A 16,732-nucleotide genomic window follows, 5' to 3' on the forward strand; every position below is an offset into this window, starting at 1 on the left:
TAGTCTTCCTACATGAAATGTTCTGGGTGGTGAACTTCTTTCTGCTTGCCCTTTTACACCTACCACTAAAACTGCCTCCTTTAGGAAGCCTTCCCTGATGTTCTCAGAGAAAGGCATTGCCTCACATGGAAGTGCAAGCCAAGTTTTGTAAAACATCTCCGATCTGTAACACTTGCCACATGCTATTATAATTACTTATTTTTTGATTAGTTGGTTCCCTAGCCTGTGAGCTCCTCATGGCAGAGGAGGTATCCCCAGCTAGTGCACAAATCCTGAATGAATGAGTAGGTGGATGGATGAATTGGAAGCACAGCCCCTGGTATGTAGGGAGACTCAGAGTCTCCATCCTTCATGCTGGGGGCCTCAACTGACAGCAGTTGGAAGAGGCCACAGGAAAACTCAGCAGGTACCTAAGAGAGGGGCCTTCCTCTGAAGCCCATGCAGTGCCTGGAGCCCACGGGGACCCTGAAAGCATCACTAGAGAAAGGGTGAAGGGCAGGATTAACGTGGACTTCAGATCCCCTCCAAGTGGCACCAAGAAAGCAGAGAAGTGGGGGCAACTCCATCAGTGGTCTCCCCCACTGTCTCACCCTCCAGCCGCACCCTATACCACAGTCCATCAGCTCTCCTCCAGGGCAAAAACCTCAGAAGTGGGAAAACCTCAGCCCTGTTCCAGGCCACCAAATAGCGATACGGTATACTAACTACTCTCTGCTGATAGCATTTCAATTCCCGAAGCCCCTTCCCAAGTATGGCCTCATCTCCTCCTCTCCACGATGGTTGGCAGAGCCCAGATCGTGATTATTATGGCCCCTTTAGAGGTAGGCACATGGTAGCCCAGAGAGGGGAGGTGCGCCCCTGTCTCCCCTCCCAGAGGAGCAAATTCCAGGGCCCCTCACACACAGCCCAGCCACCCCAGTGGCCCACAATGGATGCCAGGCCCTTTGCTTTTGCCCTGTGAGGCCCTGTGCCCACAGCAGCCCCCTTTAAGGAGTGCTGGGCCTTCCAGCAGAGTTCCAGTCTTAATTTTAGCTTGGAGGCCTGCCACTGAGGCTTTAGCGAGAGGCAGGCTGAAGTTATGTGAGACAGCTGTCAGCTGGCATGCTGGGTGGGGCCTATTTAGCCGGCAGGAGCCCAAGTCTGGGGACACTGAACGGTGTCTCTGCCCCAAGTCCTTTCAGACCCTGTGGCCACAGAGCTCAGCTCTCCTCGGGCAGGTCTCCCTGGCTCCGTGATGATGGCCGAGGAGCACACAGACCTGGAGGCCCAGATCGTCAAGGACATTCACTGCAAGGAGATTGACCTGGTGAACCGAGACCCTAAGAACATTAACGAGGACATAGTGAAGGTAGGCTTGGTAGGCCTGCCCGGGCACAACACTTGGGCGCTGGAAGGGGGAGGGCTCTGCTGCTCCACACACAATCAGCTTCCCAGAGAAGCGACCCGCTTCCTCTGTCTTCTCCAAATTCCCCATCAAAAGCCAGCTTGTCCACCCCAAAGAACATTTAGCATAAATAAGAGCAAAGAACTGACTGCCCAGAGAAGACCCTGGTATTGGCTGGGGCGGGGGAGGCGAGTCACAAAGGGAAGTGATTCCTTACCACTGTGAAGTTCTTCCCATTACCTCCCAGCCCTCATCCCGACACAAAGACAAGGAATGCCAACTTGGGCTCTTTTCCATGCCAGGGGCAATTTCTACGGTCTCCACAGTGGGCGCAGGGTTAATCCCCAGAGGGTAGCTCCCAGCAGGGCTGGTGGCTTCCCGAGCACTGCTGGGTGTCCACTGCCCACAGCGTGGGTGCCATGCCCAGCACTCCTGCCAGCTCCCTGCCTGACCCCTGGGGCCAGGCTTGGGCAGAGGCCTCTCCAAAGTGCCCTGGGCCCCTGAAAGGCCCTGCTCAGAGGAGGGCTACCCAGCCTTTGCAGTGCCTCCCTGACAGCCTCTGCCTGCATCGGGCCTCTGTCCTCGCCTAGACACCAGCAGCAGCCTGGCTATCCCTGGCCCGCAACCTCACTCCAACCTCCGCTCAGCAGCCGTAGATGCCTTTCCACGACAGAATTCCTGGGAGCTGTGCAAAGGGCAGGTGCCTGGGGCTTCCCAGTGCCTACCGACTGCAACAGATCACAGCCCAGCCCTGTCCAGTAGAAATATAATGCAATCCATTATACGAATTAGCCTACACAATTTTACATTTTCTGGCAGCCACAATTTTAAACAGGAACAAGCAGGTGAAATTAATTTTTATGGCATTTTTGATCTAACACAGTATATCCAAAACAGTATTATTTCAACAAGTAATAGTATAAAACAATTATCAATGAACTCTCGTACAGTCTTTCTTCAGCCTCAAAATCCAGTGTGTGTCTTGGACTTAAGGTGTATCTGGATTCAGACTTCAAATTTTTTTATCAGAAATCCTTATTCTGTTTTTGGATTTCATAAAATGTACTGTTGAATATCAATTCACATGCTCAAATGGTAAGAAACATTCTTAAAAGTTTTCCAATTATGGGATTAAGTATCAGTTTTTACATTTTAATTAAAGCTACACAGGATTGAGAATTCTTCAGCTGCAGTGGCCATAGGTCAAGTGCTCAAAGGTCATGACCACTGGGTTGGACACTGTGGCTTAGGGCTTGCTCTGAAGCATAGCCCCTGAGCCGTTATCCTTCAGTGGAGCACCTGCACCTCCCAGGCTGGTTAACTGCTCCCCGTGGCTTGCAAACCCAACACCATCTGGCCCCAACCTTCCTCTATTTTCCAACCCTACACAGGGAGCCAGCCACCCAAACCAGGACACACTGCTCTCCTCCATGTGCTAAATGCCCTGCTCCCCTTCAAGACCTGACTCAAGTGTCACCCCCTCCAGGAAGCCTTCTTCAACTCCTCCAGGCAGGCAGTAGCTCCCTCCTCTGCATCCCCTCTTTACTCAAGGCATTTCTCTGTAACAGCTCATACTATGCTATTATTGTATTTATATACATATATATGTATCACTGGGGGTGGAGACGGGGTCATTATGACACAATGGGAACCATGCTGCGATGAGGAAAAAGTAGTGAGCAAATTTTGCCCAAAAGCACTATATAAATGTAAGGCAGTATTTGTCATGGTTTGTGCAGTGTGGTCTAGAGGGAAAAGTCCCGGATTTGACTTTAACAAATCTGGTTTCAAATCCAGACTCTTTTACCTAAAAGCAATGACATAGGACCAGTCACTTAGGTTTTCTGAACCTGAGTTTCCCCCTAAAACTGAGATTAATGTCATTCACCTCCACTGGGGAAATGAATCCCAGAGCAGCATTGTGCCAAAGAAATATGTGAGGATTAAATGAAAATAAGGGATTTGAAAGTGCCTCACACAGTCCCTGGCACGCAGCAAGGGTGCGACAAAATGCGAGCTGCACCAGAGCCCGGAGAAGCTTGCACAGCCTGAGCACTAAGCCAAGGGCCATCTTTCAGACATGGTTCCCCTCTGCTGGGCCCTCACTGGCTGCTGGGGATGGCGAAGAGCATCCCAAGAGAGACTATGGTTTCTGAAGGAAGCAAGTGTGGAGAAGCTCTCAGGCCCCACTGAGCTGGAGTAAGCCAGCACCGGGCTGCAGGCCCAGCTTCTGACCCCAGGGCAGGTGGGCAGCCATACAGACCCAGCTGCACAGGCAGCCGCCCTGGCGCTGAGCCTGGAGGCCCGGAGCCCCAGGAAAGCATCACTCAAGGGCTGAGCAGACGGGCCCGCAAATCTTGTCAAGGGGAGATTATTGTGTGATGGGTTTATTGGACATTCCCTGGTTTAGGGAGTTATTTGACTTTTCCTTTCTTTTGTTTCTAATAAGTGAGAAACGAAAAAAGTTTCAAAGTTTAGAACAGAGATCATAAAAGGGAGTCAGATCAATACCACAAACAGGTTTGAGTGGACTTGGTTTGTGAAAGAATAAAGACCAGGAAACAGGGCAGGGGAGAGCACGGCTGGGAATGGGCTGTGAGCAGTCTGTGGCTGGGGCGCCCTGGGTCACCTGGAGAAAGACTAGGGAAGGCAGGCGGGTGGGGGGGTAACAGAGATAGAGAGGAAAAACAAGGCAGAGTGGGAACTCAGGGCGGTTTCCCCTGGGTATTGAGTGACAGGGGCCAGGGTGAGGGATGCACTGAGATGTGGGACCAACAACCGGCTCCACAGAACCCAGTTTTGGCCCCCAGGCCCAACACTAACTTGCTGTGTGACTCTGGGCAAACACCTTTCCTCCCTTGGGCCTGTGTCTCTGGTGTCCATAGAGCTTGGGTGAGAAGAGGGAAAACTGTCCCCTCTGCCACCAGCTGCTGAGGATGAAAAGTAGGAGACAGGCTCCTTGCGTTTATGGATTTGGCCCCCAGCAGAGGGGAGGTGCTCCCTTTAACTTTCCGGAGTCAAAACTGCCCTAAACTTCCTCAGGCAAAGACCTGTTGCTGCCCTTGACAATGAGAGCCAGAGAAAGGGGAGCAACGAAGGGCCCGACAGGCTAGGCAGCGGGGAGGCTCAAGGGACGGGCGTGGAGGGGTTGCGGAGTGACCACCCACTCCTCCACCCCACATCACTGCTGTTCATGGAACACTGAGTCCCTGAATCATCACAGAGGGCTCACTGCCAGCAGGTGCCGGGCTGTCTCACAGGGGACTGTGATGAGCAAGACAAGGCCATGGCAGGGGGGCCCCCACACTAGGACCAGGGGGCATGGGAATGGGTGCTGAGGGTCCCCAGGGCTTGCCAGCTCACCACTGAGGACACCTTTCCCTTTAGACCCCTGTTGCACAGCCTGCAGCCCTCTCCCCCATGCCCCACAGGACTCCAGCCCCACCCCAAAGTCCTCCTGCACTACCTATGAGAGGGCTCAGGCTGGCGGCTCAGCAGCCCCCTTTGTCCTGGACTCACACATTAGGCCCCAGGACCCAAAGCCATGACACTTCAGGCCAAAGGCTCGTGCAGGCCCTTCAGCTTCTGGCTTCAACCACTGTCTCCTCAGGCACTCGGCCCATCAAACAGGGCAGGGGGACAGACATGACCCCAGCCCCTCACACTGGGTCCCACCCTACCTTCAACCCACATGTGTCACTGAACACCATCCTCTCTCAGAAAAACACATAAAAAACCCTTTGCCTATCAGCTCAGGCTAACAGACACCAGAGGGCCCAGCAGCCCATGAGTTCTACAAACTCTGCTCCCAGTTTGCGCCCATCTGGGCATCCTGCTGCTGACAGATAAAACTGACCTTGTACTCCTCTTGAGAAAAATCCAACCCAAAAGAGAAGATGAGACCAAGACAGTGAGAATATACAGGAGAAGGAGCTTAACGCCATAAATCAGTGCCAGATGAAGTGTTACAGTAGGTTAAGGGACAAAGACGTGACTTTCATCTGGAAACATCAGGTGCCACTTCATGCAGAGGTAGTATCCAAGGTGCATTTAAAAAATGGGAAAAATTTAAGATGTAGCAAGGGGAACTCAGGCTTTCCAAGAAGAGGGAACAAAATATGCAAAAGCCACATTTGAGAAGAATGTTGGGCAGATATGACAAAAGGGAGGGATGGTATTGCCACATTACTGATGGATCACAGCACTTGTCTAGGAAGCTGTGGATCATTAGATGGGCAGTTGGGCAGGGTAGGTTTCAAAGAAATCTCTTTGCTAGTCTGTCTGCAGGGGACCAATGGAACTATGAGCATCTGAAAGGGAATTTGTAGGAGAGAAAGCAAAAGGGGTAGGTTGAGGCTGGATTATGCAAGGTCATCCAACCTGTCAGTCATCCCACATGCGCAATTCCTTCCTTTTGGAAATATCTTGCCCTTTGCCCTCTGTCAAGTGTCTCCAAGAGGGGCTATGCGGGACTAACTAACACTGAGGCATTTATAACAGTGTCATGGAAACTCCTGGATATCAGCTTGAGTTTTTGAAATTGTGGACCACTTTCTTGGGGATTTTAAGTGTATATCTCTGGGCTCTGCCACCAGAAATCCTTATTCAACAGGCTGGTGAACATTTTGCATTTTCAAGTGCTGACAAGTCCCCCTTGTCCTTATAGAAGATAAGCCTGGTGTCCAAAGTTCCCACTGATTTTCCCTATAGTCACCCTGCGGAAGTTATCTGATGCTGTGGAACGAGTCATCCCAAACTCAGTGGCTTAGAGCAACAACCATTTGATCATCTCTCACAGTTCTATGGGTGAACTAGACTCAACTGGGCAGTTCAGCTGGTCTCGGGTGGTCTGTCATGCAGCTGCAGTCAGAGGCAGCCGGGGCTGCCATAGCCCGGGCCTCTACTGAGCTGGAACATCCAAGATGGCTTGAGTCCCTCCCAGCTTCTGGCCTGCAGACAAGGGAGGAGACACGATGAGTTACTGAAGACCTGAAAGGACCAGCCAGGGGACTCAAGGCGTAACAGCCCAAGAGTGGTGCTGAGAGGGCACCCTTCGTATTTACTGAGCAAATACATGTTAACAACAATAGAATTCTGTGTGAGGGACTTAATAGACAACCATTAACTAACTGTAAACTTGATCCTCGGCAGTCTCCAGTTTCCTGGGGCACAACGTCTTACAAGGTATTGAAACAATAGCAAGGGCAATTAGGTCACAGAAACTGTTTTGGTCTTGTTTGTTCTGTTCCTGATCACTTATCAGGAATTACAGGAAAAATAATCAAGTCATATATGATTATACATTTGATTTCTATACTTGATTTATATATTAATCCCACATGGCTCACTCATAAGCCTGGTGCCTTGGTGGGTATGGCTCGAAGGCAGTGCTCAGGAGGGATGCTGGGATGGCTGGGCCTCTATCTGTGTAGTTTTGGGCTTCTCCCTTCATGTGACCTCTCCAACAGTCTTTTTTTAAAAAATAATTTATGCTAAAAAATGCTAACCATCATCCAAGCTTTCAGGGAGTCATAATCTTTTTGCTGGTAGAGGGTCTTGCCTTGATGTTGATGGCCGCAAACTGGTCAGGGTGGACCCCACCAGTCTTTAGAACAAAGTATAGTAATGGGCTTTTAATTCCACTGGTCTCTAGATCAGGGTATAAAAGAGAACTTCTGCTATGGTGGCTCCCAAAAGCAGAAGCTGCCAGGCATTCTTCAGGCTTAGTTCTGGAACTGGCAGAGCATCCGTTCTACCAAATTCTGGTGGTGAATGCAAGTCACAGGGCAAGCCCACACTTGACATACGATGAGACTATGCAAGGACATAACTGCCAAGAGGCGTGACTAATCTGGGGTCATCTTTGGAAACTACTAACCACCCACCAAAATCTGGTGCACAGCCAAGCCTAGAGCTCAACCCAGGGCTATTTCTACTGCACTGAATTCTACATGCATCAGCTTTCCTGCAGGCAGAGACTGACAAGGCAGGAGAGAGGATGGAAAGAGACGGGATAGGAAGAGATGGGCAAGGGCAGATGTGGCTTCTCTCTCACCTTGAAGCCCTTTTATCTCAGTCTCTTCACCGCTGATTTATATGAGCCCACATCCCTTTAAGCTCTAGCCTAGGTCCCCCCTGTAGGGTACTCTGGATCCCAAGCCCCAGCTAATCCTGGACCCCTCCCCCTGCTGTCAGAACTGGCCTGTGGTACTTGCTGTGCCTCAGCTTCTGCAGGGGTACCTGGCCCTGCAATGCCCCTGGTCAGGGAGATGGCAGAGGAAATACAGGCACAGGCTTTGTTGTCAGGCCAGCTTGGCCTCCACCCCTGCTTGTTCTTTACAAGCCAGGGGAAATGCTAGATATAAAATGCATGGCCAGAAACCAACACCCTACAAGCATCAAATTGTGAGTGTTACCATGGTTATTCCAGATTGTACAGAATTCTATTGTTATTACCAATTTTAATACACGAAACCAAGCCTTGCCATTTTTCAGCTGTTTGCAGTCATTTTAGCTTCATACTTTATAGGCCAGGGCTTTGCAAATTATTCAGGTTAAGGGCCAGTTTTATTATTCCAATCTTTGTACACCAGTACTTCTGTAAAATTCAATAAAAATTAATTACTAGATAAGTAAAATGACCAACAGGCATCCATAATATAAGCTCCCATTTTCATTTTTATTAGAGGCAACAGACACAAACTGACTGGGTCCAACTTCTGTGAGTATTTCTAAAGGCTTACTCTCACCTTCTGTACATACCTTGTTGGGGTCCACTGACCATGGACCACCCTTTAAGGAGCAGGGTGAGAAAGTGAACACTCATTAGAAACTTGAGATGCCATGTGCCAAGTGATTGGATACAAACAGGAGTAACAATATAGCAATATAGCAAATAATATAGAGGAAAAATATGAGAGAGAAAAACTAAGACCCAGCAAAGCTAAGCCACCCCTCAGATTTTCTGACTCCAAAACTAATTCTGTGTCACTAGGGATCTTTACCAATACTGTCAGTATAGTTTTTTTTTTTTTAAAGAAACCAGAAACCCAGAGGACAGACAGGGAAAGCACTGAGCCCAAAATCATACAGTAACTCAGTGGCCAAGCAGAACCAAATGTCAGAGTTCTTTCCCCGCCCACAGATAGCCTATCCCGGTTGTCCAGGGCCCTGGATGCCCAAGGAATCTGGGGGAGGTATTTTTGACGAGGTTAGGTGGGGGGGGGCGGTATTCTGCTGGCCTCCCCCACATCCTCCAGCAATGCCTGGCCCTGCTGTCCTGCACCTTCCCCACCCTATTGGAGGCTGCGGGGGCAGCACTGGCTGGTTCCCATTCATCAGCTGGCTCTCCTGCTGTTCCAAAAATAAATGCCAGAGAAGGGGACACCAACCGAATGAGCAGCCACATTGTACCCCTCCCAGCCTGAGCCTTTCTCTGGATCCAGCCCCCAGCCCCACCCACTACCCCCACCCCCCAGGAAAAAGCCATCCCCCCTCCAGTTCGGGAAATGATTTAAGAAATGAAGTCACTGTGTGCTCCTGATACACTGGCACAGATGCCTGGAGCTGCCTGACTGGGTCTTATAAATATCTCCCCAAAGTTGCACACTGTGACCCAAGCTGTCTCAGTGCTCAGTCTGAGTTGGGGGGCAGCTGCCTCCCGCCAGCACAGCCCCTCCCTCTGAGAGCACGTTTTCTGATTCCCAGAAAATGGAGCAGTTGTCCCATGCACAGTGTTGAAAGGCAATTACTGGAAATAATTCAAATGTCAGCACCAATGGCTTCTTCAAACAAATGATAATTAAAAGACACAACAGAGCTCCTTGGGGGTAGGATTATTATCATAAGCAGAAAATGAGGGAAAGGGAACCCCATTCATTTGATTGGCATAGACTGAGGTACACAAGCACACATGCTTGTGACTAGGTAGGCTGGAGAATGGCTGTACTTACGATCTGCGGTGTCAACAGATAATTCTGAGATCTATTTTCATAGACATTTCAGAGCAATTCACAAATAATTACTGTCACTGAGCACTCACCTTATGCCAGGTATTGTGCTAAGCACTGCCAATAGATGGTATGCCTAACACAAAGTGGGAACTCAATAAATATTTGTTTGGATGTACAGATGGCTGGATAGGAGGATAGGCAGTTAGATGGATGGACAGATGAACAGCTGGTGGGGGATGATTGGATGAATCCATGCATCAGTGGATAGGTGAATGGATAATGAATGGATGGATGGATGAATGGATGGAAGGATGGATACATAGAAGGACGAGTGGATGAATAGATGATGGGTGGGTGGATGGACGGATGGATGGATGGGAGAAATTATCGGGGGGGTGGAATTATTTCTGTGCCTCATTACAAGGTTGTAAGAAGTAGTAAACCCATTTTACAGATGAGGAAATGAAGCTCAAAGAGGTTATCTGCCCATGTCACCATCAGATCAGGACCTGCACTAGTGTGTGAACCCACCCCTGGGACTCTAGCTTTCTACTGCAGAACGCACTCTAACCATAACCACCACCACCAATAGCTAAAGCTATTCATCGGGGATTCTGTGCCAGGCAATGTTCTCAGTATTTATATGTCTGAAGTTATTTAATCCTCTGACAAACATTATGAGGTAAACTAGGAAAATGTGGCATAGAAAAGCTAAGACTCTTGCTGAAGGTCACAGAGCCAGTAAGTAGCAGAGCTGGACTCGAACTTCAGTCAGGGCACTTTTCCTCTCTGTTGCCTCTTAGGGGCCAGGCACAAATAATCAGATGTGTTGAATAGAGGAATATGCTGGACTAGTGAACAAAGCAGGGTGAGCTACAGAGGCGCTGGGGAAACAGCTCACTGGCAAGGAGCAGCTCAGGGCCCTGCCTTGAGGCAGGTCTCTGGCCAACAGGGGCCAGACCTCAGAGGGGGCGGTCACCGTCTGCGGAAGCAGCAGCCACCTCGGGTCTGACTTGGCTGGGGCAGTGTGAAGAGCTCAGATAAAAGTCACAATGCCTAGATTCAGTCTGGGCTCTGCCTCCCCTGGGCCTGTCTGCCCACCTGTAAGGTGAACAGCACTGGGTAACTGGTAAGTGGGGAGGCGCCATCCTAAGCAATAGCCGCAGGAGAGGCAGGAGAGGCCACAAGTGCTGAGCGGGGAGTGAAAGGAAGGCGGGCTCCTCTGCTGAGAAGAAGGCAGGGAGGCACATCGCTGCCTGAATGCCTCCCTCTGTGTGCCAGGTTCCTGGGGCTGCTCCGGGCTCCAGAAGGCAGCCTGAGTGCTAGGAGGCATCAGGCACAGGCCAGGGCATGGCCGCTATGGAGAGGTGGAGGCTCAGAGGTCAGAACACCTCAGTCAGCAGGATCCAGGTACCAGGGGTATGTCTGAACCTCGATACCTACAGTTAGTTAGTGTACCCAGGTCAGGCTGGAAGGTCCCCCCATCATATACGGTCCAGCTTCTTGGATTTGAAATTAGCAAGAAACAACCCTGGGTTTTTGCCCGAGGTAAACCTGATGCCGAAGATGCCAGCCCTTTCCATCCACTCTCCAAAGCCATGAGACATTCCCCAACCGACCTGGGCCTCCTTTCCCAAATATCCGGCATACCATCTTCCCATCTCTGCTCCCAAACCCCCTAGTTCCCCAAATTCCCAGCCAGCCACCACATCCTAGAAGCCTATCCTTCCAAGGAGATGAGGACCATACTGACTTTCTTCCCTCTGGCCTCCTCTTCCGTCCAGTGGGCTGTGTTAGAGGTTAAGTGATCTCCACTAAATGCCCTGCAGAGGAAGCTGGAGGCTGAGATTTGCAGAAGGGTCTCAGAAGGCCCTATGAATTCCCAAGTGAGCTTTTCCACGTTGCCTGCAGCCTGAAATCTCACCCTAAAACCTTCTTCCTAGTAACACAGCACCCCTGGGTGGGGCCTCCCTGTCAGCTGTCTCCAGGGGCATCCAGGGCTCCCAGGCATGGCCCATTAGCTCAGAATCTAGTCATGTGAGAAAAGTAGGACTCAACATCATGCGTGTAACCTGGTTATGTCCACTCCACCCTCCCCCCCAAAAAAAAACACTAGAAAGAAAATCTCCAAAATAATACTAATCTTAGTTCTGGGGAAATACAAAGCAGAAATGCCTTTGTTGTGTTTGCTATTTCCTTAATTTCCTGCAATGTGGTTATGCTATTGTATAACAAGAAGTCACTTTAATAATAACTTTGTGCATAAAGGATCCCCTCCCCCAAGAGAAGAGAGAAAGGGGCCTGGCCTGGAAGACTGAAGTCTGAGCTCTGGCCCCACCAGCCCCCTTCCAATTAGTCTGAGGAGGTTGTGTGTTCATTCAACTAACTTTTATTAAAATGGCCCAGGGACACTGGAAAATGGTTACTGCCCCCATTTTACAGACAAGACACCTAAGGCTTAGTGATGCTAAATGACATCACACACAGGAAAGCCACCATGACACAGAGCTTAATGCATACCAGGGACTTGAGAAAGATTAGTTAAGTGATGTGGCCGAAAGCTCTCTCTTTTTTTTTAAGTCCACTGATTACTTTTTTCTGCTTCCCAAATGGGACCTGAGACACTATTGCAGTGGGACAGGTGACAAAGGTTCTCTGAGTGCCCAGGTTCCTTCCTGCTGCAAAGGAGAGAGGCAGGGAGAGGGAAATCTGAGGTAGCGCTGGCCTCGGACAAGGGGAAAGCTCCGGTCTCCTCCGCAGGGTGCTTCGGGCCAGCTCCGCACACTCGGACACCAGACATCTTCACTAGCCAGACTGGTGAGGCTCTCATTTTGCCACATGCCAGATCCTAAAATAGCTCTCAGATCTGTGTACCTCTCTCCAACTCACATCATCACCCAGGCCAGGCTGCCAGCAGGTCCTGCCTGGAATACTGGGACAGCTCCCCCACTCGTCCCCACGGGGGGCTCGCTCCCACCCTGCTACATCCCCCACCACAGCCCCAGCAGCCAGGGGGAGGTACCCCAAAACTCAGATTGGAGACACAGAGAACAGGGTGGTTGCTAGAGGCGGGGGTGGGGTGCTGGAAGGGGGAAGGTGATCAAAAAGCACAGACTCCCAGTTATCACATAATGGCGACTACAGTTAACAATTACGTATTGCATATTTGAAAGTTGCTGAGAGTAAATCTTAAAAGTTCTCATCACAAAAAAAAAAAGAATTATAACTATGTGTGGTGATGGATGTTACACTTAGTGTGGTGATCATTTCCCAAAATACACAAATATGGAATCATCATGTTGTACGCCTCAACTAATATGTTTTATGTCTGTTAGACCTCAAAATAAAACAAAAACAAAAAAACAACCTGGGTCTGGCTGAGCCTCCCCCTGCACACAAGCCCCAGAGGCTGCTCATCACATGAGGTCTGGCCTCCCCAGCAGCGTTCCAGCCACTGGGGGCTTGCCCTCGGCCTTGCGGAAGTACCTGCATCTCCCCAGGGACACACCGTCTAGCCCACTAGGTCCTAAGAGTCAGGGCCCAACACTCATTTCCAGCCCACGACCGCTCCCTCTACCTCATTACCTTCAGACATTAGCTTAGCTAGATGCCTCTTCCTCCAGGAAGGCTTCCCTGACCCCAGGATGACCATGACTATCCAATTGCCTAGAGTCATAAAATAATAGAATTTGAGAGCCCAGGCTCTAGGCCTGCCTCTAATTTTCTTTGGCACAAAGCAAGTCACTGGATCCTCGAGGCCTGCTTCTCCTCCCATAAGCTGAGGTGGCTGGACCAGCTCTCACGCCACCCTGCTCAATGGCAGCAGGCATCACCTGGGAGCTTGACAGCAGTGCAGTCCCACACCCCACCCTGGAAGTGCCAGAGTCCCTGCAGGGGGTGCCCAGCCAACAGGTTTAACAAGCCCCCCAGGGGGTTCTGATGCTCACACGTAACAGCTTGACAAGGGGGTGGCTGCTGTGACTTCAGGATGCCCCTTCCCATCCCTGCAGGTGGATTTTGAAGATGTGATCGCGGAACCTGTGGGCACCTACAGCTTCGACGGCGTGTGGAAGGTGAGCTACACCACCTTCACTGTCTCCAAGTACTGGTGCTACCGCCTGCTGTCCACGCTGCTGGGCGTCCCACTGGCCTTGCTCTGGGGCTTCCTGTTCGCCTGCATCTCCTTCTGCCACATCTGGGCGGTGGTACCGTGCATTAAGAGTTACCTGATTGAGATCCAGTGCATCAGCCACATCTATTCGCTCTGCATCCGCACCTTCTGCAACCCCCTCTTTGCCGCCCTGGGCCAGGTCTGCAGCAACATCAAAGTACTGCTGCGGAAGGAAGTATAAAGCCAGCTGGGTGAGGGAGGTGGCCCGGCAGGGGGAGGCAGGCCAGGCAGCCCCACCGTACTGTTCCACAGGGGCTGCTGGCAAGCTCTTTCTCATTAGGGGCTGCTATTCCCCCTACCAAGATGGGAGCTCGCAGTTGAGGGAGGCCAGAAATAAAAGACAGCCCTGCCACAGAAGCACAGTGGCCCCTCACACCGCCCCTGCCCCACCACGATGCCCCCATGACCAGGCGCGAGGAAAGATCATTTCCTAAGAGGCAGCTACTGCAAGTCTTTGCATATTCACTTGTACTGTAACAGCATAAACCAGCACTTGGTCCCACTCCCCAACGTGGGCTCAGCCTGTCAATTCACGTGGCTCAGGAAAGCCACCAGAGACTCTTAGGGAGGCGGCCCCAATAAAGGGTTTCGGCTGCATTCGGGGAATGCTGTGGTTTGTGTACGTCTGTAAGGTGGGTGCATGTCCTGATCAGCTCCAAACATATATTCTGCTGACCTGAGGAAGAAGGCAAGTCGGTTGGCTCTTCCCTTGGCCAAACCCAAGAACAAGAAGAGACTTTGGTTTCTCTAGGGAATCTTCTTGTTCGCTGGGTCTCTGCTCCCTCGTGTTCCTTGGAAATTATTTCCCACGGACCTCTTCCCACCCCTGGTTCAGCCAGTGGCCACCAAGAGAAGACACTGGCTCATAGGATGGAAGGACAGGTGACCCTCCCTGGACACCAAGTTGAAGGGGTTTCCCATGAACACCTATAGACTCATCACCTGGGCTCTACAGGGCAGGGCCTGGGTTCAAAACTCTCTGAGCCTCCCCTTTGACATGGCATTCCTGGCATTGCCACTTGGCATGTGTATGCCTTCAGCTCATAGAGATGTGATGAGGGCATAAAGTCTGATTTGTGCCTGTGTGGACCATTCTAGAAATAAAAAAATAGAAAGGGCATGTCCCACCTCCTCCCCACCAAAAAAAATATTTAAAAACTAACCCAACAATCTTACATTTTTTGGCGATGTTTTTCCCAAGTGTTACCTATAACTTAATTCTCAATAAAGAGGGGGTAGGGGGATGGCTTTTGTGATTACATTTGTTTCAGAATCACTATATATTTCTATCAAGAGATTTTCAATAGACATTAGTACATTAAAGGCTCTGACAAGTCCCGCAGTAACGAAACGTATTTCCGCCAGTATCTCCCAAACCTATTTGACCTTTTATTCCCAGTCATGCAACACCCATTTAAGTGTCATAAAATTCAGGTTCTGTAGCACTTTTCAGGTTTTCAAAGGCATCACCTCATTGGTGCCTGGCCATGAGTCCAGGGTCTGGGGTGGAATGGACACAACATGGATTGGGAGATGGGGCACAGGCTACCTGGATGTAGTTCTGCCTCTCCAACTAGATGCCTTCTCTGGCCTCAATTTCGTCATCCATAAAAACACTCCTAGGGTCCATTTCAGCATTAAAATTTTACCCATTTCTGTTTTTCCTAGTATCTTATTATGAAATTTTCAAACAGAGGGAAGGTGAAAGGGTTTTCCATGAACACCTGCAGACTCACCACCTGGGCTCTACGGTTAACATTGTGCTGCTCTCCTGCTCTGTCACATCTTTATCCATCCCGAATCTCATCTTTCTTCATGCATTTTTAAATAAGCTGCAGATATCAGGATATTTTACTCCTAAACACTTCATCATTCATCCCTTAGTTTTTTTTCCAGACAAGAAAGTTACAGCCCAGAGAGGGCAGCAGACTTGCCTAAAGGTGCACAGCTAGTCAGCACTGGGCTTTGGTTCTAGCCCACTGCTCATGGCTTCACCCTGGGCCTCTTCACATTCTCAAGTGGACTCAGCAAGCCTGGCCTCCTCCAGCTGAAAAGGTTTAAAGTCAGTGTCACTTACATCCTCTTCAAAGGGCCTGCCCTTTACAACACCTCTTAAGTTAGGCCATCAGTTTCAGACTTGGAATCGTGAGTTATGCAGATTTTCCACCATCTTGGCATTTGCTATAACCTGATTTGACTACGACTCCAATTTTTCAAGCCGGCAGTCTTTCTCTAAGGGCAGACTATGGTGGGTGCTCAGTTACCCGCGAAGTTCACGGAACTGGAGAAAGGACTCACGTTTAGATGCATGTATGTTTGAGGAGGTCTCTTCCTTCCAGGAGCCTGGGGGCACAGCAGCAGGGCAGCAAGCTGGGGGCACATGGAGAATGGCCAGTGGAGGGAGTGGACTGCTGCTTTCCCCCATGTGCTCTTACCCAGGTCCTCAGGGCCTCCTGTTCAAAATGCAAAGGTGGGGCCCCAGCTCCAGAGTATGACGCGGTAGTAAAGCCCAGGAATGAATGCAAATACATTTGTGATTCTGCGGGTGGCCCCTCATCCCACTTGAAGAAATACATGTTAGGGTCCCTTCAAGGTGACAGTCCGGAATCCTATTTTCTCCAGAGTTAGAACATGGCACACAGTGAGTGTGGCTATGTCATACAAGAGGTTGGTTCCTGGGTCTTAGAGAATCTTTGAATGGAACTCTGACAGAGTACTTGTGACCAAAAGCAATGGGACACCTCCCTCCTGCCCCCTGCCCCAGCCCAGGTGCCCCTCTGTCATAATCAGGCAGATAACTCTGCAGCCTCTGCCCCCCACCAAGGGAATTCAAGTCTGCAAGACAGCAGATACAGTCACTGTTCGTGAGAGGGAGAAAAAGGGCAAAGCAATGTTAAGAAAAAAATGTTTATTAAGTGCACCTTTTGTAAAGCGGCGAATGAAGCAGACATCTCATTACTGGGCACATCATTCACCAACTGGCACAGTACATGATGATACCACAGAAAGTCATCACAGTAGAACAAAATTGAGGAAATCACATTTTGCATTTAGTGACATTTCATTGCTATTAAATTCAAAAGGTTAAGTAAGCACTTTGAAACCAGGATCTTTGAGAAATGCAGCCTCCTGCAGTCATAACCCATAGACCCACCCCAAAAGGAGACCAAACTGTGTGACCATATTTTTGTCAGGCCCTAAAGAAATAAGGCTCACAGTCTGCAA

At 50.1% G+C, this 16,732-nt stretch overlaps 1 protein-coding gene across 1 annotated transcript; it reads left to right on the forward strand.

The window, feature by feature from the left end:
• Positions 1-1,127: 1,127 nt before the first annotated feature.
• Positions 1,128-14,104, forward strand: CAV3 (caveolin 3). The gene is made up of 2 exons (XM_017667918.3): positions 1,128-1,348; positions 13,347-14,104. Exons 1-2 carry the CDS (start codon positions 1,235-1,237, stop codon positions 13,686-13,688), a joined length of 456 nt encoding a protein of 151 aa, XP_017523407.1. The 5' UTR covers positions 1,128-1,234; the 3' UTR covers positions 13,689-14,104.
• The last annotated feature ends 2,628 nt before the right edge of the window (positions 14,105-16,732 follow it).

The sequence above is a fragment of the Manis javanica genome, chromosome 3 (assembly GCF_040802235.1).
Source record: "Manis javanica isolate MJ-LG chromosome 3, MJ_LKY, whole genome shotgun sequence".
Lineage (NCBI taxonomy): Eukaryota > Metazoa > Chordata > Mammalia > Pholidota > Manidae > Manis > Manis javanica.

Excerpts from the sequence above, each read along its gene's own strand:
- CAV3 (XM_017667918.3), top strand. The coding sequence starts at position 1,235 with ATGATGGCCGAGGAGCACACAGACCTGGAGGCCCAGATCGTCAAGGAC. Across the intron at positions 1,349-13,346 it reads TTAACGAGGACATAGTGAAG|GTGGATTTTGAAGATGTGAT; the intron begins GTAGGCTTGGTA and ends CCATCCCTGCAG.